This window comes from Thunnus albacares, chromosome 5 (assembly GCF_914725855.1).
Source record: "Thunnus albacares chromosome 5, fThuAlb1.1, whole genome shotgun sequence".
Classification (NCBI taxonomy): domain Eukaryota; kingdom Metazoa; phylum Chordata; class Actinopteri; order Scombriformes; family Scombridae; genus Thunnus; species Thunnus albacares.
The window spans coordinates 15,011,002-15,035,191 of record NC_058110.1 but is presented as its reverse complement, the minus strand read 5'-3'; the positions used below and the strand labels follow the sequence as shown (position 1 = coordinate 15,035,191).

At 39.5% G+C, this 24,190-nt stretch overlaps 1 protein-coding gene across 2 annotated transcripts in view; it reads right to left on the bottom strand.

Moving 5' to 3' along the window:
• The window catches only part of cntn3a.2 (contactin 3a, tandem duplicate 2), a 40,913-nt gene that overhangs the window by 11,433 nt on the left and 5,290 nt on the right, over positions 1–24,190 (bottom strand). For both annotated transcript variants that reach the window (XM_044352639.1, XM_044352640.1), the window contains exons 4-19: positions 22,014–22,189; positions 20,453–20,548; positions 20,111–20,314; positions 19,131–19,233; positions 18,602–18,786; positions 14,661–14,797; positions 13,108–13,237; positions 12,458–12,608; positions 12,148–12,275; positions 10,643–10,812; positions 8,836–8,953; positions 4,020–4,178; positions 3,456–3,605; positions 3,200–3,270; positions 2,326–2,560; positions 1,086–1,195 (exon numbers count right to left, since the gene is read on the bottom strand). In XM_044352639.1, the coding sequence (XP_044208574.1) occupies positions 1,086–1,195; positions 2,326–2,560; positions 3,200–3,270; positions 3,456–3,605; positions 4,020–4,178; positions 8,836–8,953; positions 10,643–10,812; positions 12,148–12,275; positions 12,458–12,608; positions 13,108–13,237; positions 14,661–14,797; positions 18,602–18,786; positions 19,131–19,233; positions 20,111–20,314; positions 20,453–20,548; positions 22,014–22,189 (2,323 nt within the window). The remainder of the gene's footprint in view (positions 1–1,085; positions 1,196–2,325; positions 2,561–3,199; positions 3,271–3,455; positions 3,606–4,019; positions 4,179–8,835; positions 8,954–10,642; positions 10,813–12,147; positions 12,276–12,457; positions 12,609–13,107; positions 13,238–14,660; positions 14,798–18,601; positions 18,787–19,130; positions 19,234–20,110; positions 20,315–20,452; positions 20,549–22,013; positions 22,190–24,190) is intronic.

Genomic DNA, 24,190 nt, shown 5'->3' with positions numbered 1-24,190 from the left:
GACTGTTTGTTTTGTTGAACCAACAATCGAAAACCAAAAGGTATTTAGCTTACAATGATTTAAAAAAGAAGCTAGGAACCTGTTATGTATTTTTCCTTGATGACTGAAACAATTCATTAATTACAAGAATAACTAATCAAGATTTTTTGAGGCTCAACTAATGGATTTATTATCTAATCCTTTCAACACTACAATAAATCAATCTATCTTGCATAACATGGCATGTAATATTTACTTTTCCAGTGATGGAAATTAGACTAATGAACACATTTGAATTTGCATTTAAATACATTTAAGTACAAAATAAAGTTACCACTCATAAAATAGGTGACCATTTTGTTTTTGCTCCTTCTAACCATTACATTGAAAATAAATGATCCTAAAACTACATCCATCCACCACCTGTCTACTTTTCTGTCATCATTTTTCAATGTTAGCTGTTGTTGTGGTATCTGATATGGCACAAAAGCTTACTTAGCCAGATGGAAATATTCAAACAACTTTGATTTATTGAGCAAAAGAATAACAACAACAGCATCTTACATTAGAGCCCTTTGATCACCCTGATTATTCAGTCAGGAGCACGCAGGCAAGGCACTCAGGCTGTCCCAGTTTTTGAAGGTAAGAGAGAAGCCAATCAACCATTTTGGGTTTAAAATGAAATAGGTTAATATTCCCCTTTACTTAGAGAACAATGACAAGCCTATTGATTCACATTGTGCTGCTGCGTTGAAAACTTTTAATTGTTAAACAACAGTATTTCTGGTGAGGTATGATGACACTTCTTCATATTCTGACATGTGGTCTGGTGTAGTATTGCATGATGCCCCATAACTGACAGCGACACGAAAAGGCATATGGACAGGCAATTTTCCTTTGTTCTCTTGAACACACGTTATGGACATGTTTTCCGCGTTAGTACAAAGAACTGTATAAATTTGGCTATAACAGTCGCCCAACTGAAACAGCCATTTCCATGGCAACGCAGAGTTTGGAAGTGATGGCTTTGAGGTACAACGGGGGTGACAAGCATTTGAATTGTGCTGTGTGTGATTTCTATTTCCATTTAAAAGAGTAAAATGTACCTCATAGCCCAGAACCCTTTCAGGGGTGAAGGAGAGAGCCTGCCAATTCACCTCAATCTCAGAGGCTGAAACACTTCTGGCCCAAACTCCCGCTGGCATCCCACTTGGCTCTGAAAACAGACAACAAGAGACTGAGCATTGCTGACTTCTTCCAACAGCACAGAGACAAGCAGAACAAATCTCTTCAATTTTTACATTTATAACTGCAGCATTATTGTTCTTGATCTCTACTTGGATGAATCACCACACACAGGTGCTGCTGGTTAATAGTAGGTTTGGATTAGTTTCCGGTTTTGCCAGTCCGGTCCAGTGTACGAGCTTAAACTGGTTTGATTTTATGCAAACCGACTGAACCGGAATTTGTCATTATGAGAAGGTCTGGCAAATTAAAAAGTAACCTAAATCAGCAACTGACGACGCTAAATCCAACTCGTATTGCATTAGTAATGAGCAAAAACCCGATTAACACAATATTATGTTTGTTTTAGTGCTGAGGCTGGCAACAAAGAGATCAAATTTCAGAAGATCAATCAAAGGTGGGCGGGGGAAAGACGACGCACATGGCACATTGTGTGTTCTTTACTAGAAAGTTCTTGTGTTTTTTGGGGTGACGAGACGAGACATGGCAGAGTGTCAAAGAAAACGAAAACTGTGCCAATATGGCAACATTTTGGATTTGAAGCCTACGATAGAGGTGAGCCAAAAAACATAGATGAGCATGCAGGCTTTAAGTGGCATTATTTTGTATCTTTGCACAGTTTGCAGTATTATTTTTTTATATTTTTTTTCTATTTGAACATAACGTGTGGGCTACAGACTGTAGGCCTAAAGCATTTCTCATGTTGCACTTGGCTGCAGCCAGACATTCAGTTTTGACAGATAATTTCTATGTTGATGTTTACAGTTGGTTTACATTTTCCATGCTGATTACACTGTCGAGCAGGCTACTGATTTATGCTAAATGCCAACCGGTTTTCACTTTGGCATAGCCACTCTAAAGTGTGGTGATATTTGGAAGCAATCTGTCTATTCTTACTTGTTTGTGTTGCAAAATTTCCCTAGTTTTCTACCCTATTTTACTAAGATTTCTACAGATTTATTTTCCTGCATGTCTCTTTATTTATCCAGCGCTTTCAGCCGAGTAGATGCAATAAAACCACTTTCATGATCTTTGTCCTTTTCAAAAACAGAAACAGCCTTGTAGCTTTTCAAAAAATCCCAATCCCATTCATCACCTTACCTATCTCTGCAGAGTAGATGGTGACCACGGGGCTGAAGGGACCCTGTCCTTTGCTGTTGTAAGTGCCAACCTTGACATGAAAAGGGGAGAAGGGCGCAATGCTGTCGTTGCGGTACACATAGCGGGATGCACCGGGGGCAGAGGTGGCCACATGGGTCCAGCTAACTTCTCCGAAGGCGCGGAAAGCAATGATGTAACCAAAGCTCTCACCATTCTGTAGTTCTTCAGGGACAGGCTGAGAGTGAAACACAAAACTATAGTGATATTAAAACATATACAAACCACTCACGTTCACCCCGCCGCTGGGCTGACACAATCACCACCCACTCTGATGGTGTGCATGACCCACAAATTGCTTTTGTGGGTCACCTGACGAAATGAAATGAGGAGTAAAATGCCATTAAAAAAAAACCTAAGCTCATTACAGAGCAACCGTGCAGCTTTTAAAATGAAAAGTTATTTCAGCATTTAATGAAATGAGAAAACTCAAATAATGAGATAGCTTTAGCCAACTAATGACTTCTTCAATATCTACATTACTTTTCAGCTCCCCGACTGCTTTACTTCATTGCTAGATTTGTTCATTGTAGATTTGGCTGAACAACAACAATTCACCACAGATCAAAGCCTCATAAATGAAAATAACTGTCAGATTCTGTGTTCTGCGTGTGTATACACTGCCGCCGCTTTACATGCAGACTCTTCAACTAAGATATTACAATGACTGCAGCGCTAGACTTCGATTGACCCAGAATTTATGACATCCACACACCGAACAGAGCAGGCACCTTGATTTATTGAGAAATATTAAGCACCTTAAAACTAACTGCAGACACTCTGAATGACAGACTATAACATAAGACTGATGATTTACCTCCCATGTGATGACCAGTTCAGATCTGCTTCCACCTCCTCCACCCACGTCACCTGGCGCTGCATCAGGAACTACACAACACAGACCTTGTTCACACCTCCAAATACACAACACTTTATAAAGTTGTACAAGAAGAAATGCTAGTATAATCCCAGACCATTTGCCTTTGTTTAGACCACAGTTTTTGCCTTTTGGTATTTTATATCTAATCTTGATTAATTATTTGAGGGAAAAACGTGAAATACATTTACTGTACCTGCGTCCTCTGTCCTGGTCTTGACTGACACAGGGCTGGGTTCTCCCACCCCAACACTGTTTTTGGCCAAAACCCGAAACTCATACTCCACCCAGGCATTAAGGTCCACCACAGTGGCTGTCAGTGTGTTCCCATCGATTATCTCAGGGACTAAAAAAACACACACAAAAACATACAGTATACACATAAACATATGAATAAATAGCTAAAACAAATAAACACAAATAAACAACAAAAATGTCTTAAGCTGTGTAGGCTGGTCCATAATATATATAAAAAAATAATCATAAAGTAAGTAGTCTTTTTTTTGCAATTTAATATTTATCTCAACACGTCTTAGACTCTTTACTTCTTTGCACTATTTGTACTGAATTATTCCCTCTGTTGTTGAGGGAGGGAGTAGTTGTACTTGGTCCAGTGCTTGACAACTGACAACTCTGGTGGATTCGCCAGCTTTCAGCGCAGTCAGACCAAAATTCGCTTACCATTCATTTCTATGTGGAACAGGGCGAGACACACCCCCACACGTTTTAAGATGAAAATGTATCTTGAAGTGCTGCCTACCTGTGTTAACCCTCTGCCAGCCCACAGTGAAAGGAGTCCTGGTTTGGATGAGGTAATTGGTGATGGGGCTGCCGTTGTCTCTGCCGGGGCTCCAGGTCAGCTGGGCTGTGCTGTCTGTCACCTCATCCACTGTCACTGAGTCTGGAGGGCTGGGGGAGCCTGGCTCAATCACAGGAACAGACACTGTGAGGTACTCACACACGCGGAAGCACAGATGCGAAAACAGAATGTGGATGTAAATGTGTGTACGCGCACATACTGCAAGGAAAACATGAACAGCACATATGCATATTTGCATAAAAAACACATCCAGCTAATCTACATTAGAGATCGCTACGCTTTGTTGAAAGCCTTTACATCTTTAAATCCATATTAGCGAGAGAAAAACATTTCTAAAAGCTTTGAGTTTGAAGAGAAATAATGCCCTTCACAAGGCATTAAAAGTTAATTCAAGATTTATCCTCCAATATTCAACCAACTTGTAATCCTTCCCTTTCATGGTCGTCCTGGTAATTGATCGATGGAACAGCAGACGTAAGATGCAAGGAGTCAAATTAAAAGGTAAAAGATGAAAAAGGGCCTCATACCCCTGAAGAACCAGAGTTTTATCATTTATTTTCATTATCCCACCAATTAAGCTGTGTGATGTTTTACTTTAGCCTCATCTACTGTTTCCTGTTCTAATGAATGTGTCAGCTCATCAGAAATAATAGACCACTAGAGAGCTGTGAGACAGACCGCAGAATAATAATGCCCCTAGCTCTGCTCACACTCTTCACTGGCTCTGAAGTGGTTTCTAATCTGAAGCAAAATATTCTAATTATTAAAGCAGTAAATTATTTTTTAAACAAACAATCAATGCTTTGGGAACACACACACAAAAAAACAGAATTTGTGTTTATGGTTCATGCAGTATGAATGAGCTATATGTATTTGCATGTATGTCTAAATATTGAGCAGATTGCACTCAGCAGGCATGCTAAATAAGGTATTGCTGAACTACTTTTTCTTGTTTACAGAAGGCTTGTACGTGCTGCCCACATACGCTCGCCCTTAAAGCCCTGGCTTTAGAGATATTGGGCCTCATGCAAGAACAGTTTTGTATTTTTATCCTAAAACTCTCAGACTTTTCTCTGTGAGGTTTACTCGTACGAGTTTTCCAAGTCAGATTCAACAAACTCTCTTAACGGCATGAACTTGTTGTAAATCGCTTGTTTCAGGCTGATGAATGTCACCTGTTCATAAAGAGGTAATCCATGTCCCTAAAATTGCCATATAAGGCTCCATGTTACGCTCCGTTTGTGGGTGAGTTTCATTCACAAAAAAATTCCCAAAGAGTAAAAACGCTGCGCAACTTCAAGTCCTGCTTCCAGAAATCAGAGGACAAATACGTAACAAATTTAGGAGTGATAGTAGGAGACCCGAAACAATTAGAACATATGAATCCAGCTAAAAGTCATCAGAGCTGCTCAGCACTGTGACAGAAATAAAGACAGATATCTAACTTCACGTCATTCTGTGACGTTAGATGCTAAAAACATCTTTCTAAAGTAAAGCGCTCCATGAGGAGAGGCGGTAAAGGGATGTGACATGCACAGAGATACTAGAGGAGAATATAGTCCACAGGTGATGTTACACTGTCAGCTGCAACACAAGATGATACTGGACAGAGAGCTGCAGAGACACAGGGGCAGCTGTCAGAGTGAGAGAAGTTTCCAACAACTACTAAACTGTAGAAGTTGCTGCATCAAATGGCCATAAAAATCCTAAAATTGGCAGCCATGATGATGATTTGGTAAACAGAATATACATTTTGCATTAAGTTTGTTTTACTTATATATTCCATTTTTTGTTAATTCCAGTATCATATTTAAATTCAAAATTAATCCAGATTAGGACAATGCAGAGATGAGCTGGACCACAATTTTGTACAAGTAAATTAATGAATGCAACAAATGTTCTAAAATCACTCGTACGTACATTTTAAGAACAAATCTGTTTGTACGAGTGCTTCTTGCATTAGGCCCATTGATCTGTATAAAACTCATTAGCAGCTCCTGATGAAAAAAAACCTCTAATACACTGGCCTCATTAATACATATTAATGGGGCAACAATCAAGGATCAATTCCTTATCCTCTTAATTATATTTCATTGGCTGAGGCAAGAGGATGCTGTCAGTGTCTTGAGGGTGTTCAAATAATCTGTTATTAATATGGACAGTCTGGGCTTTTGTTGTGAACTTGGCTCAGGGCAAATTAATATCTGGCTGTATTATGAATACTTACAGCCGCAGCCGTATTATTTTGGTCCAAACTGAATATTTCCCAAATCTGTAAAATATCCCATCACACATGTCGGAAATGAATCTAAATAAAAGAATGTTTTAAAAGGAATCATATTGATAAAACACATCGAGTGTCGTACTGACTGGTGTGAGGTGTATTTCGCTACGTACTGTCTTCCAGGATGGTGATGACACAACTGTCATACAAGCACAAGTGGTCACTAAGTGGTTTGAATGCTAATGACAACGATGCTATCCGTGCACCATGACCTTCTCCATAACCACCACCACCAGTCTTTGTGAGGCATCGCGGAGTGGCATCTAAAACATTTTCCATTGCCATTGTTAAAAAAACACAAGCACCCAGATCATCACTCAAGAGTCGTCGTGTCAGGAGCGATTATCATTGACCTTCACCGCTACAAGAGGAGCGGAGTGAAACAGGCCCGCAAATACCGCCGTGCAAAATTATTGAGCTACTATCAGTGGCTAATTTTACATGATTGCAACAATGTGTCTACTGCCAATAACACAAATAGTCGCTACTGCTGCGAGTACGATCATAAAAGTCCACATATGCAGCCGCAATCATAATCAAACTGACAGCACAGTCACACTGGCATCATCATTACCATCACAGTTAAATGAGTTATTATTCACATTTTTGTCCTCACATAATAATTGCATTTTTGGAGCACATGTAAATGCAATTGTTTTCTCACCTTGTAGTATTTAGTCATGCAGATAGTTTGGATTTATTTACCCAGGTTATTTCTGCCACCACCTCAAAAAGAAATGAGGTTCGGTGGAATATTGTTTTTTGGTGTTTGCAGCTTTTAAGAATGACATTTATAAAAATTCAGCAGTGACATCTCTTCAGAACAACACGGAACAATTTCCTTGAAAGAAAGCAGTTCCAGCGAAAAATGTTGACAGCAGTCGTGGGGATTATTATGAGTAACAGCAACACTCTTACTGAAAAGACGTCTTTTCAGAAAGAGGGTCTGTGGTGAAAGTAAAAACAACCAGAACCATTTACACGACTGCTTGAGGTAAGTAAGAACAGACCCTTTAAGGTGACCACAGTCTGTATGTTGGAAGGTACATATACTGATGCATGCTCAGTGAGGTGCTGCACATTGTTTGGAGGTGTTATTGTGTCCTTTATGGGTCACAGGTAAAGGTGGCATGGTTTCCAAACAGGATGGCTGGCTGCTAGATTGGAAAATAATATTCTGATCAACACGTGACCGACCTCATTTTGCTGAAAGTCTGTGATAAAGCAAAACTATTTGCCCTCAGTGACTGGTTTTCTATCTAGCTTCATGCTTTGCCGCCCACCATTTGAAGCCATTCGATCCAAGGAATGAGACACCCATGACAGCTGCAGTGAGCAGGAAGTGTAAATAATGCACAATGTGAGTCACAGACAAGTTTCTCTTCAGTCAATACTAGGCCAATCCATTTCCATGGCCTTGACGTTGCTTCTACTTGAGAAAACAACCTTATTTCCACTTAGCCCTCAGCCATTTGGGAAAGGAGTGCCTATTAATGCCATTTGCCTGGAAGATCTTCAACATGCCAAACCGAATCACTGGTGGGTATCTGTACAAGATAAAGATATGGATCCAACCTTTTCAAATGTTGACACCAAAATCATCCCTCACCTCATTTGACATTTAACATATTTGCGTAGTGTCAATTTGCTTGGCTATTTGGCGTATTGATCAAAGCCAGAAACACTCCTCTCACTCTGCACGCTATGCAAACCCTCCACTCCCCAAAACATATAATAAAAGTTGTCCTATTTTGTTTTACCCGACGTAACTCTTGACAATTGTGTCTCTCTGGAGCTATACATACTGCATGAGTGAGCACAGACAGGCATCTGAACATCCAACTGTCAAGCACATTGCAACAATATTGAAAATTGGCCATTAAAAAAAGAGAGAAGGAGGAAAAAAAGAAAACACACATCTTAAAAATTCATAGCTGGCATTCATACAATTTCGGACAATTTTGTCAAGTTCTGTACTTCCAAAAGCATCTCTGAATGCAATATAAAAGAAAAATAAGCCTCTTCTATTTGGGGTAATCAAATGGCTGATACTACAAATAAACAAGACATAAAAACTGTGGACTCTTTGATGACACCCAGAATGATTTTCATGAGATTGTGGGCATTTTGGGTTCAGTGCAATCACCAGCTGAAACAAAACCCATTTGAGTTTAAAAGCCTAAGTGAACATTATAAGCCCAGAAAGTGGTACATTCATATAATGTCTCGAAAAAACATCTTTTATAGGATACATTTTCCTTTATTTCTTGCAACGCAGCTTGTTTGGTAACACAGAGTCCTGACATCTTCTTATCGAGGGTTGTTTTGTAGCTGCGTCTATCATCCACTTTACAGTCGAGACAGTTTTTTTTCCTTTTATTTCTCCTTTTTTAAAAGGGGAACCCAAAAACAACCCTGGCTGCAAGCCTCGCTTTAATTAGTGACTGCAGAGCAGAGAGGAGGCTTTCTTACCTTTCACAATCAATACAGCCACGGCTGACAGGCTCTCCACATCCGTGTCCACCACGCAGATATATTTGCCATCATGGTAAAGCTGAATGTTCCTGATCATCAGATCTCCTGCTGTTCTCTACCAAGGAGGAAAGAAAGCTTTATGTAGCATGAAAGATAACAGACCTTGTGACAGCTTATTAAAAAATCTAGTGAAGCATATATAAGGTGCAGTAAATAGCGGTGCCAAAAACATTTGCAGCTATTTAGCGAGGACTTTGCAGGGAAAAACAAAGCCTGTTTTTTTTTTTTAAAAAAGATATTATATATGTATTTTACACACATCTCTTGACAGCTCTTGCAGTCAGAGCCATAAAGGCAAAACTTAATAAGACAGAACCTCACATACAGCGGTCCAAGATGAGCTCAGATGAAAAGAATTCATAAAAATTTTATGCAGTGAATTGAGTTTTTGTGTTTGACATGGCCTTGGCTATTTCACTTGCTTTTTTGCAGAGGTCATCACCATGGCCTTCAAGACCTGTTGCGAGGAACTACACAAATAAGCTATTACTATTGAGTTAAACAGGCAGTTTTTGCTTGATTGGAGAAGGAAAAAAGGCCCCCTAGATTCTCATCTGAGAGGACACCCATAAGCAGCAAACAGTAAATTAGTGGTGAAATCGTTCTCCTGGCATTGGCAGGGAAATGTGGCAGTGGAGCCAACATGGTTTAATTATGGAAATTAAATTCCTTGAAGCAGCAAAGTTAAGTTGATAATCTCTTTAGACTGGGGACATCCAAGCATTTCTGGGGAAGGAGTCTCTTTTCAGATAAGAACATTGTCAGTCAAACACACACAGGAAGAATGGCTAATCTCGAAGGGTGTGAGGGTGTTCTGGAAGTGTTTTGTCATTTGGGGCTCTGCCATGCTTTCATTCCTTTTAAAGACACCTCTAATGATGTGTATCCTCTTTCTGTTATGAAGAGCTGTGCAGCAGGCTATGTCAAAGAAGGGTTTGAAAAGAATTCAAGACCAACCGAAGTATTAATGTCTCCTGGTCATTCCTTCAGTTAACAAAAAAAATCAGTTGGCTTCAAAGCATTTGTCTACCGTGCTCTTTATAACATTCAGTTGAAATCTTTAACTTTGACTGACAAACTACCTTTATTGACTTCATTACAGCCTACCTAAGTCGGGTCCATCAGCCTCTTAACATCCCTTTAACATTGATAGTTTTAATGTGGTTGTTTTATTTGAATTTTTATTATTTTATTTGCTTGCTGTATGATTTGTCCTAAAGTAAAGTGTACTGGGACCATGCTGCATGGTGATTCTGCACTTTAAATAAAAGAGACTGATTGATTAAAAAATAGATTACTTCAGAAGGCTGAGCTTGAGTAGAGGAAGCGTATCCAAAAAGACGATAACCTGTCACAATGGCTGAGCAACTAACACTCTACCGACATGATGATTTTTATAAAGGAAGTGTATTTTGACATAATAACCACCATGTTTCTATTCACAAAAATACAATTGGAAGCTTAGAGTGACTGAATGATCAAATAGCACATCCTTCTAAAGATTTTCACATACACGCAGCTTATTATGCCTCTGAGAAGATTTGGAAGTATTGCGAAAAAAAAAAAAGATGGTCTCACACCAATTGCAGCAATACTAACCACGGTAAATCTCCAAGAAATACCATGATGTCAAACCACAAGCTGTCTCTTTTAACTAATGGCAGGAATGAAGTGAAGCAAGATGGGAAAAGGTGCCAACTGCCCATTCGCACGTTCTAAAGACGTATGACTGCAGGTCACTCACCCCACCCACTAGCTCAAAGTGACCGTCCCCCTTGGCGATGAGCTGTCCGTTGAAGGCCCAGGAGAAAGAAACGTCAAGGACGGGGTCACTAATGACCTGACAGGGTAACACGATGCTCTCGCCCACAATGATCTCCATGTCCACTGGCCCCTGGATGATTCTGGTTGGATCTGCACCCCCGCACACCAAGAAAAAACACATTGTGAGCAGGAGTCACTTTTGACAGGGCTGCAGCCAATATCACACAGAACATGAAACATTTCATTACAAGGAGATGAGCAGTGCTTTGTCGATTGTCTGAAAAAGGAAGCACACTCATGATATGACAATTGCTGGAACACATGAGCAGGCTCTGTAATACAGTAAGAAGAGAAGTATTATCTACATAAAGAGAGGTCTCATGAAAGTCTTAGTGGAATAATGTGATAACATGCAGCCTGCCACGACTAAAACGGCCTAATACAGGCTGACACGGCAAGAATAATCTTCTGAAATCCTGATAGCAATTACAATACAATGAGAATCAGATAAAACTTCATGTAATAGACTGCTCTGTGCACCCAGAACAAAATGAGGGGCACTGCTTCAAAGTCTGCTATAGCAATCATTTGGTTAAGTCTGCTGTGCTTCAAAAGTCAAGATAATGAATCTGCTGGAATCAAATAAAGAAGGTACAACAAAGAAGAAGAAGATTTGCACCGTCACATCTTACCTTATATTGACTGTTGAGGGATTAAAAAAAAAAATCACAAGTTAAGAGTGTCCTCGCAGTTCTTAAGCTAGTAATAATCAATGTCTGGGTCGTGGCTCTGTGTCGCTGACTGCATTATGGCCTTGAAAAATACTCCAGCAATTTAAAATAAATAACTGGCCTTGGCAGTTACAGCGGCAGAAAATAGCATTCAGCACATTAATAAAAACAATAAGAATCCTGGAGAACACTCAACTATCACGCACGCCACTGGAAACACGCTTGTGACAATAACGGTGTCTGTAACACCTCCTCACTAACACTTTCATTGCTTCCACTCAGGGCACTTTCATTTGTTGCAGTAAATTGGTTGTTTCAACTGCTTTGAGGAATACAATGACAGAGTATTTTCTCAAACACCTCCCAAGTGCATTAGTGCAACTGCTGCGAAAATGCAGCCAGCCAAAACAACTCCACAACATTAAACTGAGAGATAAGAGTTTGTTCCATTTGCAGTTGAGTTTTTTTGGTAACCCCCTCAAATAAATAAATAAATAAATAAATAAATAAAAAAGGCTGTTACTTAATTATGCAGAAACTCTATGCAAAGTCGCTCAAGCATAGAGACTTCCCAAAGTTTTGACACACTCCTTAAAAGCAAAACTTAAAGTTTGTTTATGTTTTCTAGCCGCCAGTTATTGACTCGAGTCCTCGCGGCACAGCAGCTTTCTCTGGTGCTAATCTATACTGAGCAATAAATTGTGCTTACTATGTGGGGTGCACAAACATTCTGCTGTTTATCAGTGGAGCTTACCGGTAACAAGGAGCCTTCCAGTTGTACTAGACATGCCAAATCTATTCCTAGCGAAACATGTATAGCTGCCAGCATCAGACTTGCTCACATTGGCAAGCCTCAGTGTTCCATCTGGGGAAAGTGTGATCCTATAGGCGAGTATAAGCAAAGACAGCAGTTTACAATCCAACTTCAGAGGACATAGAATCATTTCATCTTTACATAAAAACTGATTTTGGATTAAAAAAATGATAAATTGGTTATGTGTGTGCATTACTATAAATATTTCTGATGCAACACTTTCAACTGAAGAAGTGTTTCAGTTCAGTACCTGTCATTGGTGTGGATAGGCAGGTTTCCTTTCTTCCACAAAATGCTGGCGATAGGATAGGCCTGGGGTTTACACTCTAAAGTCACTGTAGTTCCTGCCTTGGCTTTGAGCAAAGCTCTGAGGACGTTCCCTGTGAAGTCTGGAGGAGAGGCTGATGGGAAACAGTAAACTGACTTTAGTACAAGACTGCAGCAACTCTCACAGGGCATTTGAAGCATGCTTCAGTTTGATCTGTGGAAAATTGTAAAGTAATGGAGGCAGACGTTTTAAACATTTGTAATGGGAGTCAAATAGATATAAAATCGAATCACTGCAGAGGATTTTCATTTCATTTTCTATGTATAAAATGAAGAACAAACAAAAATGTTTTTCAAAAAACTTTTTTCAGTTATTGTTGAACTTTAACATTAAAAGCTCAAACTGTTTCTGGTATTCTGTATCCGCCTCCCCATCTTCACCATAATATCAAAGTAAATCAGGATATCATGAAAAGCATTTTTTAAAAAATGTCTTTGACCCCACAAAACCATCCTCGCTGACCCCATTATCCACTAATCCAGACAACCTTTAAGAATGACAGTAAGATGACCTTTAAGACTCTTTGGCAACAATGATTTGAGGATTTAAAGGCGAGATAAATGCCATCCTACCTAAAACCATTAGTTCAGCAGCAAAATATATGACGCCGTGTTTATTCTCAGCCACACACTGGTACATGCCGGCGTCAGACAGTGTCAGCACTGACACTGACAGCACTCCGTCCTCCACATGGATTCTGTCCTGTGAAGAAAAGGATGAAAGAAAGCAATTATTGCTTAAGACTTAAATATAGCTTTTGCTTTGCTCAGCACACTCTGGCAAAGCTTAATAAGCATTGGATTGGGTTAGAGGCATCGTCAACGGGCGCAGATCAAATCAGGATTGTGTTGTAGAGAATGAATCAGTCAGAGCACAAAGCACATTTTCATTTTACAAATACATCCCCGCTTGTTTCACCATTATGTAAACCAGTATTTGTAGTTTGCTGGCTGGTCCTGCTTCCAGGTGCTGGACTCAATTGTTCCTCAATGGATGTTTTCAAGGAAAACTGAGCTCGCAACATTTGTGTCTCTGTGGCTAAACTAAGGGGTTTTGCAATAGCAAGACTAAAGAGTCTACAGTTATGCTAGCAGCTCTGAGGCTGTATTTAGGCACAGTGGTGCTTGGCGCTAAATGCTAATGCTAACATTGCAACATGCTCACAATGACAATGGTAACATGCTGATGTTTAGCAGGTATCATTTTTAGGGTCACCATCTTAGTTTAACCAAAAGACTGACATGCATAAAGCCATGCTGCTAGCATGACAAATGACATTTTTTTCCACTTTCATATCTCATATCCATAACACAAAATGCTTCACAACTCTGTATTTTTTTATTCCTGTGAATCCTGTGGGATTTAGCTCTCATATTCGTTCAACATCATTTTAATTAACGGATATACATTTACCAAACAGCATTCTTATCATAAGCTAAATATATCTGAAACAAAAACTAGATGATATGGCACCTTGAACAGTAAGAATCCTAGTGACAATATTCTTGAGATCAAATTAAACACTGACATTTGAAAAATGTCTTTTTAATAATAATATAAAACAGGTTATATTTGCATTCTTATTCAAATCAGGTATGCCTAGCCCCGAGCATAATTAAATCCTAGAAAGAAAATAAATCTCCACAACATGTTACAGTCAGTCAAGTTCAAAGCTGTGGATCTGAAAATACACAACCCTACATGTATTTCTCTGGTGGTCTGGAGTAAGGTGCGCTGCTATACACAGTATATTTCACAGTAGATTAAATCCATTGTCCCTAAATCAGGAGGAGCTTAAACATGCACCATGAATAATGAAAAACAACCACTGACTCCATTCGGATGAAATAGAGCAATCTCCTGGGGACTACACTGATCCACTCTCTAAGACTGTGTAATCTGCCAAGGTAGAGCAGAATAAGAGACAGTTACATCCATGTCTCATCACTGGCACACCTCAGCAAGATGTTTACACTCTCCTTTCATCTCACTCTGTTTTGCACGCGGAAAAACAGCAATGTGTTTGACGCTAGGCTCTCTAAAATGAAAAGGATGAGCTGAAGCTGAAGATTAAGTCTTTAAAATGAAACACTGGGGAGGTGGCAGAAGACAGGCAGTAATTTACCTCTGAGAGCAGCTGTTGGCCGTTCTTCAGCCACGTGTAGGAAGGTTTGGGCTTGCCATTGGCTCGACACTCCCAGTATAGTCTCTCCTCTATGGCCAGGGCTGTGTCCTTCATGGTCTGGATCCACTGAGGTTTGGCTGAGGAAACACAAATAGTGAGTCTTTCCTGTGCCCGAGTTTGTCTATGATGCAAAGATCAAACTCCAGCGTGCAAATAGTGACTCTCAAAGTACCAGTAGTCTCTTCAGTCCTACACTAAGAATGAAGTCTGACATTCTTGAATGTTTGGCATCACAAATCATCAAATATCCCTCAAGTGCTAAATTTGATGCAGTAGCTGAAGCACTAGTTGAAGAAGCACCCATGTTTAAGGGAGAAAGGTTCTGTTACTGGCTTCTATGGGTGGAAGATTAGTTTGAAATATAAAATGGTGAACTACCACACTAAGCTGCGTAACATTGGATGTTCAGAGCTGAATGTCAATTCCTTCGAGCGTAAACAGAGTGATCCACGCACATCTTCAGATCAAGTGAAACCTGGAAAAGCAGAGGTGAATTACTATCCAGACTATCCAACAGGACAAACCAAAGAGAGCCTAGAGGACGAGAGGCTGGCACTGTTGTCTGAGGTGAACCACTAACAGGTGGTTAAGGAGAAAATGGAAAAGACATTTGCTTACAGGCGGCATGAGGTGATTGAAGACAAGCCTTTCATTGCAGATTTCAAAAGAAAGAGGCCAGCTCTCTTTTCTGAGCATGACATCAGTCGTTATGTATTGTGCCAATAGCTAAATCAGTATTTATTTTTTAAGGGGGTAAGTAAGGCAAATGAAAATTGGAATTATCAACTTATTCTAATGCAAGTTGACCAGAGCACTGTGGCACATTTGTCCAAAATCTGGCCATTTATACTCATAATTTATGGTGGTCATTGGAAATTAAATGGAAATTACCCTAGCTTCCACGACAATGATAACTTTTGGGAAAAATAATTATTCAGAAAGGGTGTCCTCATCCTGGTGATACTGCATTGGTTTATAGCTCAAAACGACCCACAATACCTGTTTATGTACGACTCTAATGCAATGTTTTAACTAAAATTCATCACATTAAGGAAGTAAAAATACTATTTCATTGATTGGACTGATTCCATTTTTGTTTTCATTAACCTACCATAACCTAACCATTATTGTGTTGTTGTGGACCACAAAACATTTGTCGATTTTAATACTGTCATTATCATCACTCCTTCCAGCTGATGAGAGTTTTCCAGCTGCTAGACGAAAAATAAGGAATATCATGGTAGACTTGGACAAGGTGTGTGTTTTTCTAACAAATGTCTGTACATAAAGAACGTTTGTTTTGTTTAGAAAATTTTTTTCGAAGAAGCAAGCATGAACTAAAAAATAGGAGCCTGAGCAGTTTGCTTGTGCATCTCTAGTGTTAATTGCTGCACAGTACAATAATATAACGCCTCTTACAAATTTCCCTTGTTCTTTGCTGCAGAATGACGCCATTGAAACAAGAAGAGCCTGTGTACTCAAAGCGCTAATTGTTTACCTCAAAGAAAACCCTGAAACCCTCATTAGGGAGCACCTTCTAACTACTTTGGCCTCTGCTTTCCACAGAATTACTCTCAGGAGACTGAAAATGTGATTACTGTTTGTACTTTTTCTTGCAGTTTCTAAACAAACTAATGTGACCAAAGTCTTCATAATGAAGGAACACGTCACCCGGTGCAACGATGTGGCTCATTGACGTGTTTTTAATAGCTTTTGGACAAGAATGGAGGTCTACGGCACAAAGGAATAAAATATCAGGCTTTGGATACACACACAATACTTGTTAGTAGATCGATTCATTGTTGGTTTGGCTCCAAACATGAAATCTGTTGACAATAAGAAAAATACAGAAAATTGCAAGACTTATCCTTTAACACAGCCACGCTTCCCTCAGTGCAGATGGAAAGATAACGGCCATGCTTGAATAGGAAAAATCAGTTCCCACTGATATTATTAACAGCAGTTTGTGTACTGCTGTTTGAAGATATCATTTATGGATGGAGATTATGCTGTTTAGTTATTCAAATGTAACTTTTTGTAAAGCCTGTTTCATATCCAACATTGACAACAGATACGAAGATACCAACAGCAGATAATGCCAAAACTAGAAAAGCTACTCCAAATGTAGTCTGGAGGGATAGTAAATGCAGGAAGAGAAATAGGAGAGAAAATGCTTGTCCATTGTGTGTGTGTGTGTGTGCGTGTGTGTGTGTGTGTGTGTGTCTGTGTGTGTGTGTGTGTGTGTGTGTGTGTGTGTGATGTTGGTTCTACGAAATCTTGTGATGGAACTGGATGGCAACCACCTCTCAACAAAGGCTGAAGTGCTAAAAAACAAACTGTTTGAAGGAACAATTTAAGACAAGACAAGACATTTCGCAAGTGGAGTGTGGATCATCAAAGACCTTTTTGTGGATGCTCTGAAGCAGCACATAGGAAAGCTTAGAGCAAGGGTTTTATCCCAAATCATCTAACAGAAAAGATATCTTTTTGGATCCACATGTTGAATTGTTATAATTATTATGGCCTTAGTTTCAGATGATTGATGTCTGAATATGTTTTAACAGACTTTCATAATGATCACAAAAAAAGAGAGAATGAGAGTAACAATCAGCGACTATGAGAGAGTGGAGAGAGTATTTTATGTCTTTTAGAGGAGGGCAGAACAAGAGTTTGAAATGGAGAGAGTGACAGAGAGATGGGTGTGAATGAGAGGACAGTAAGAGATGTATTAGGAGGGTTGTAGCAAAAATATAAGGGTGAGAGAAACAGAATGAAATGTGAGAGCACGGAGCAAGAGTAACAGGCACCAATTTAACATGTGAATTTTAAGTTGCTGTTTGTGATATATTTAGCTTGACATGTTGATTTAAACAAGCAACGCTGTTTCTACAATGTCTGTTCCAAGCTGAATGTGGTGCAAATTTTTCCATTTGTATTTTGTATTGTCAATTTCACCAAACGCTGTACACTGTAGGATTAAAAATAAGCTGTAGATGTTGAGAAATGCTTTCTCAGAGCAGTTCTAGGGGTTAACTGAAAGTGTCAATCATATGTTTACCATTTAGAGTCGAACAAGTTCAAGTTTTGAGGTTTTAAACATGTATGACTGTTCAGCTGATGGTTGCCATAAATTTGAAAGGTAAGGCTGGTGATTTTCAATATTTTTCTTATTGTTGACAAATCCCATGAAAAGACCAAAAGGAACGATGAATTCACAGTATTAACAAGTATTGCTTTTGTCTCCGAAGCCTGATTTATTTTATTCATTTGTGCCATTGAGCTCCATTGTTTTTGCTTTGGTGTTTTGACAGGATTTGTTGACAATATGAAGAATATATAGGCTTTTTTCATTGGCATTTATGGCCACGACAAGTCAAACCATAACACGTTAATTTGTTTTTTCCATTCCATAAAGGTGCTGAGCTGCGCCAAGTCGCACCCAGAACAGACCATCTTCAAAGTCAAAGCGTGCCCGACCCGCCTCCAAGCAGGTTGTTTTGTCATCATTCAGGGACGAACCGGCTAACTTCCGGTTTAGCCCTCCGCTAACTTGAAGGGGATAAAATGATTCATGATGCGGCTCTTCTAGACTTTACAAATGTTATCGGACCGAATGGATCAAATCCTGATAGTGAAACGAGTCATCTAACGGGGGTCGTGATGCTCAAAAAAATGTATCCACCGTTTTACAGCCGCACTTCCCGGGGGCTTGAGTGAACAGCGCTAAAGAGAGCGCTGCTTTTAAACGTCATCGACTCAAAACAAGCACATCATCAGTTAAAGACACACCTTCAAATGAGATGCAAAAAAGTGAGATGCAACATCCCCGTCGCACTGGGCTTTTCTTTTCGTCTTAGCAAGCCAAACAAAAACCTCAGTACCATAGAATGCCAGTCGACCAGTGGCTGTGTTCTTGCCCATCTTGTTCTCTGCCACACACTCGTACGCTCCCGTATCGTCCTGCTGGAAGCTGGGGATCTCTAGCACGGCGTTGGAGTACTTCATTTTGACTTTGCTGGGGAAGGGAACTCCATTTGCCCTCTTCCAGGTGATCTCTGGGACAGGGCTGCAAGAGAAAGAGGAAGCAGAGATTCTGATTTAGTTCCTTTGAAGTTTTTCAGATTGTCACTCAGGTTGCAGGTGTGTCTGTAATAATCCTGCAATAAAGTGTTTGATGGAGCTTAAACCTTATTCACAGTACTTTTTTTTCCGGATGAATGGGTTAGAGTTAAGCCAATCCAGCAACAAAATAAGCCGACTCACATGGTTTTCAGACCAATCACGACCTGGTGCTACACTCTAAGAAATATAATTGCCACAGTAACTTTACTATATAGAAATCCTGGGGTTCCTCATCTGGAATGAAAGACAGCAGAAGATTGAAAACATGCTTCAAGGAATCCAGCTTACTTCCCAAGGGCGAAACACTCCAGCGTAACTGTTGATCCTTTTGCGGAGGGTACATTGTCTGGGAAATTAACTTCTATTTTCGGCTCGTATTCACCCATCACTCCTATGAAGAGCAAGCACAAGAACTTGCTCAGTCTTCCATTATTCATGACTTACAAGCAATATGGCTTGCATTATGGACCAAACAATAGCACTGCAAAGCTAACAGAGGAGAAATAGAAGACACATGAGCAAACATTCTCTCATGGGTAAACTCAAAGCAGTACATCACTTAAGTGTGCAGTCACCAGAGTGCAGAGAAATACCAGCAAGGAATAATCTAAATCTCTTCTTGGTGGAATAGACAAGAGTATGTTTGAAATCTTGTTTTTTTCAGCTTGTCTGAGTGTTTATGTATTATTTTAAAGCTTGAGTGGGCAGTTCACCCATCTCTGGTATTTCATTGTTTGTATCAGTATTCAGTGAAGACACTCAGGACCAGGATCAGAAAGTGATGCGATGGGATTTAAATTTATGCAGCTACATGTACAGTACACTGAGTGGAAACTAACTGGTTGCGCCACCGGAACACTCAATGTAATGGTCCAGTGACGTACGGCTTATGTTTAATTCATTTCAAAGGCGATCTTTATGCACGCTTTCTATGAAAGCACAACAGAGAGGGAGCAGAACAACAGGCCATCGAGAACCCGCCTGCGAATTCATGTGAAAGCACAGGGCAAAGCTTTTAAAGGGAATGCGAATTATAAAGAAAGCTAAGTCAGCAAAGAAGAGATTTGGATGCTTTGTTTGCTGCCCTACATTGAGGAGAAACTATTTACTTACAGGCATTAGCACTCTGTGATTCAACTACAGTGCAACACGGCAGGCTAAAGAGCACTCATGCTAGAACGATGATTAAAGCCACCTTGAAAGGAAAGGTTCTTAATACATGGCTGAAAGGCATATTTGTCACATCACGGTCATAAGCTGGGTCTTACCATCTGTCCTGAGGATCAGAGACGTAGGTGAGCTATGAACTTTGCCCTTTGTGATGCTGTTCATCACTACACAAGTGTAGTTACCCACATCAGAGGGCTCCACCTTGGCAATGTAAAGGTTTCCCGTCTGCTGGGAGACGAAACGTCGATTGTCTTGCTGAACAAAGTACGGGTACTCATTGAAGACCCATGCATAAGTAAGGTCTGGAAGATAAATATGGATGCATATCAGACGAGTAAAGATGCACATCAGCCAGTCGTGGAAAAAACACCCCACTAGAACTTTACATAACTTCAGCGTTGAGGTTATTTGGAGGTTAGGATGAAGGCTAGAGAGTTTACCTCCTGAGGAAGTGGGCGTTCCACAAAGCAACACCACTCCTTGTCCCTCTCGGACTGATACCGCGCTTCTGGTATGGACTTTGAAATGATCTAAGTCTGAGGGAGGAAAAAAAAAAATGAAAAGAGAGATCACTGCAGGATCTCACATAACAGAGTGGAACAGAGCAGTAAAAGCTTTCAGCAAGACACTGACATAAATCCGTAAGGAAATTGTCATGAGAATTGCACTTCTGCCTGAGAGAGAGAGAGAGAAATAGAGAGAAAGAGTTAGAAGAGAGCTTGTTCTAAGTACATACACAGGGGGTTGTAAAGTATTGAACTTATAAACCGAAAAGCAGTGCAGAAAGTTTAACCAGGACCTAAAATACTTTATCCACTGATGAGTTTTTCCTTGTCTGTATTGTTTAACATTGCCTATGTCCGAACTTAAGCCATAGCAACCTTCACTTACTAATATCCTGTAATGTCACATCCAATTAATGCTGAGACAAAACACACTCAAAACCACATAAAACATTTCAAGATAACAATGACGAACTACAAAATACTGCATATGTTTTACAATGTGTGTTATCTGTGAAAGAGTCAGGATCACAAAATATACATATACATATTTTCCCACTTAACACTAAAGCTATCTAGCCAGGTAATATCCTGCAATTACTTTTCAATAGGAACTATTTTCATTTGAAGGTAATAAAGCAAAACTCTAATCAGTGAGGTGTCTGGAAGATCAGTTCTAACCACAACATTATTTCTGAAATAAAGACTCTTTGTTGTTGAGTTTTTTTAAAATGTCATTTTTCCTCATTTTGGGTGCCACAAATCAGCACTAGTCTCAGCAGCACATGTCTCAAAAGCTTGTAGAATAAAACCCCAAAAATATCCGCATGTCCAGATAGCATCAAGAGTAGGTGTGAAAAGATGTTTTTTCGTGATCTGCATGAAAAGAACCCTTAATGAATAGCACATGAATAGAAAGTATTCATTTCGTTATTCAGATGTTTGCTGGTTTCACTACCATGGATATATGATTTGAAAGATATCAGCTTATATACAGTCTTACTTCTGTTTTGTGATAATGCAGCTGTAATATACTGTAAGTCAATGTTTGCACTCTTAAATATTTATATGTAGCTTTTCTCCATTTGCATTATTCCTATCCTATTTTGTTCCAGTTAAAGTAAATGTTGGTTCCTTCAGGCTTCAGTCTTTTTTATTAACATATTCTTCAAACACTTTGGCAATTAGTTTGATTGCTTTATCCCAGACTACATTCAATGAAACACCATTCACTTTTGATCAAACTAAGCAAAGCAAAGTGAACTAGTCATTCTTAGTTTGCATTCATGCTTGAAGTGACCAGTAATAAGCAAAGAACAGTCATCGCACTCAAACTGCTCCCTTGCTACTTTAACATTTAATGTAGATTCACACCAATGTCACAGCACTCAAAATAAATATTGCAAATATCGCCCACGCAATTCAGTGTGCGTCTGCATTATTTGCTAAGTGCTGTTACACTTCAATGCCATTTCTTAGTAAAATGACTATAACTTACAGGCAAACTGCAGACTTGCTCTCCTGCTGAGGATCGCTCCTACAGTGTTGTAGGCCATACACTGGTACATCCCTACATCCTGGTAACGGTCCAGACTGCTTATAATGAGGTTGCCCCCAGACAGACGCCGCCGGCGATCCAGATCCAGATTTATGAGAGTCCCATTCAAAGACCATCTGTGAGGGCAAAGACACCATCAGTCCCTGGCAAAATGCACTGTCCATTTCTTTCTACCAACCAAGGTGGTCTGACAGGAGGTGAGTGGAGAACACAACTCACTGTAGTAACTCACTTGAAGTAAGAATAATATAATGTGTATTCGCGCTGGCGTCTAGGAATTCACAGGCTTGACATGTTCAGCGTGAAGTTAAAGGTCATGACATTAATTCTTTTCCTGCAGTGCTTCAACTTTCCTGACAAACAAAGATACATACAAAAGTATTTTGTAAAGCTATAGAGGAACTTGGAGAGGACAGTTGATAAATGTGTGCACACCTGTCTCAAGTAATATAAAAGTATATTGATGAGCATTTGAATGGCCTCTGTAGTCGTACTTACATTTATCTTTACAGCACCACATTCTTGTCAACTGTCATTTTTATTAAATAACTGCACATTTATCATATTCTGCAAGTGTTTCATAATTGTTTGTATACTTCTTGGTCCCTGTAATCCAATTATATCATTGCTGTGATCCACGATGTTGCAGTGGTGTTATTGGTTGTGTGTTTATATAACACTCAAAACCCAAATGTTTTATTTATATAGTATTTATGTGTTTTTATTCATCTTTTCTCTATTTGCTGCTGCAGCTAACCCGTTTCCCCACAGGGATCATTAAAGTTTAATCTTAGAGTATCGTAAACAAAGCTGTCCTCTGCCATTTAAGGGAAGCAGAAGACAAAGGTTTTAGAAGACATTCTCAGTATTATGATAGATAGATTATACATACATAATGTGACATTATTCCACTTCTGACTTCTCATTATGACAAAACGTTAGCATTTGGCAAGATGTAACAGTGGGTTGATGCAACAAAGGATACCTTTTATGCTCCTTTTCACCTTCTATTACATCCTTCTCACGCTTAACAGGCGTGGGAATTTAAAAGAAAAGAATTCTTTTGCAAGGCAGGTTGAGATTGCGCTATCAAATAAATGAAGCACCTAAAAGAACTCTTAAAAACACGAGGTTAATTCATTGATTTAAACAAGTCCCATTATTCAGCAAGAAAATATATTCTTTCTCTGCCACCACAACACTCTATCTCTTTTTAAATGCTGTTTAAAATTGGAGCACTGACGGGTTCAAGGACAGAGCACTTTTCAAGAATGTTCCATCATTTTTCTTAAAGGATAGAAAATAACGCTTTCTTTCCTTCAGCCACATTCTTCTATTCTGCTTTCCTTAAGTGGAAATCAAAGACATAAAGGCCATGATGGTCAACCTTCCAAAAGCTTTCAAGTTTAAAATAATTTCTTAAAGAATGAACCCAAACCATTGAATGTTGATGAATGCTTACTGCCATATTCTAGACACTTGTACTCAATACCTGTATTTTGTGTGCATTTAGATGAAACCTACAAGTATTTAACACTATACAGTTCAAGAGGCTGTCTGTACCTAAAAGGTTGGATCAACCAGTGGTACACGCTTGTCTGTGTTTAAGTCTGTGCATCCACTCGCATGCATTCAACTCTTTATCCCTGAGTCACCATTTTCACCTCTTTTTGACCTGCTCTGAAGTGCCACTGCTGCTTAGTGGTGCCCTGAATGTTGGGCAGGTGATTGAATAACAACTCCAAACTGAATTACTCTGCTCGAAACTCATTTTGTGAACACATGTTATCTGACCATCTGACCACAGAGAAACTCAAGTATTCCAGATCATCCTGCAGTCCAGAGCCACAGGCTTCAAACCTCAGGTCGAGTAAAGGTTAGTCAAGTCACCTTCTGTTTAGATTTTAAAATCTCATACTGCATTACTTTTATGACCCGATTTGGAGAAGATGTTTTTCTATATAAGATGTAGCTTTCTCCCATGACTTATTATGCTGTTATAGTGTGCGTATTGTGGAAGCCTCATCTCTTTCAGTGAGTGACAGGACTGGCAGAGGAAAGGAAAAGAGAGAAAAGAGAAGTAGGGGGAGGGAGCAGCGTGAGCCCATTTACACTTC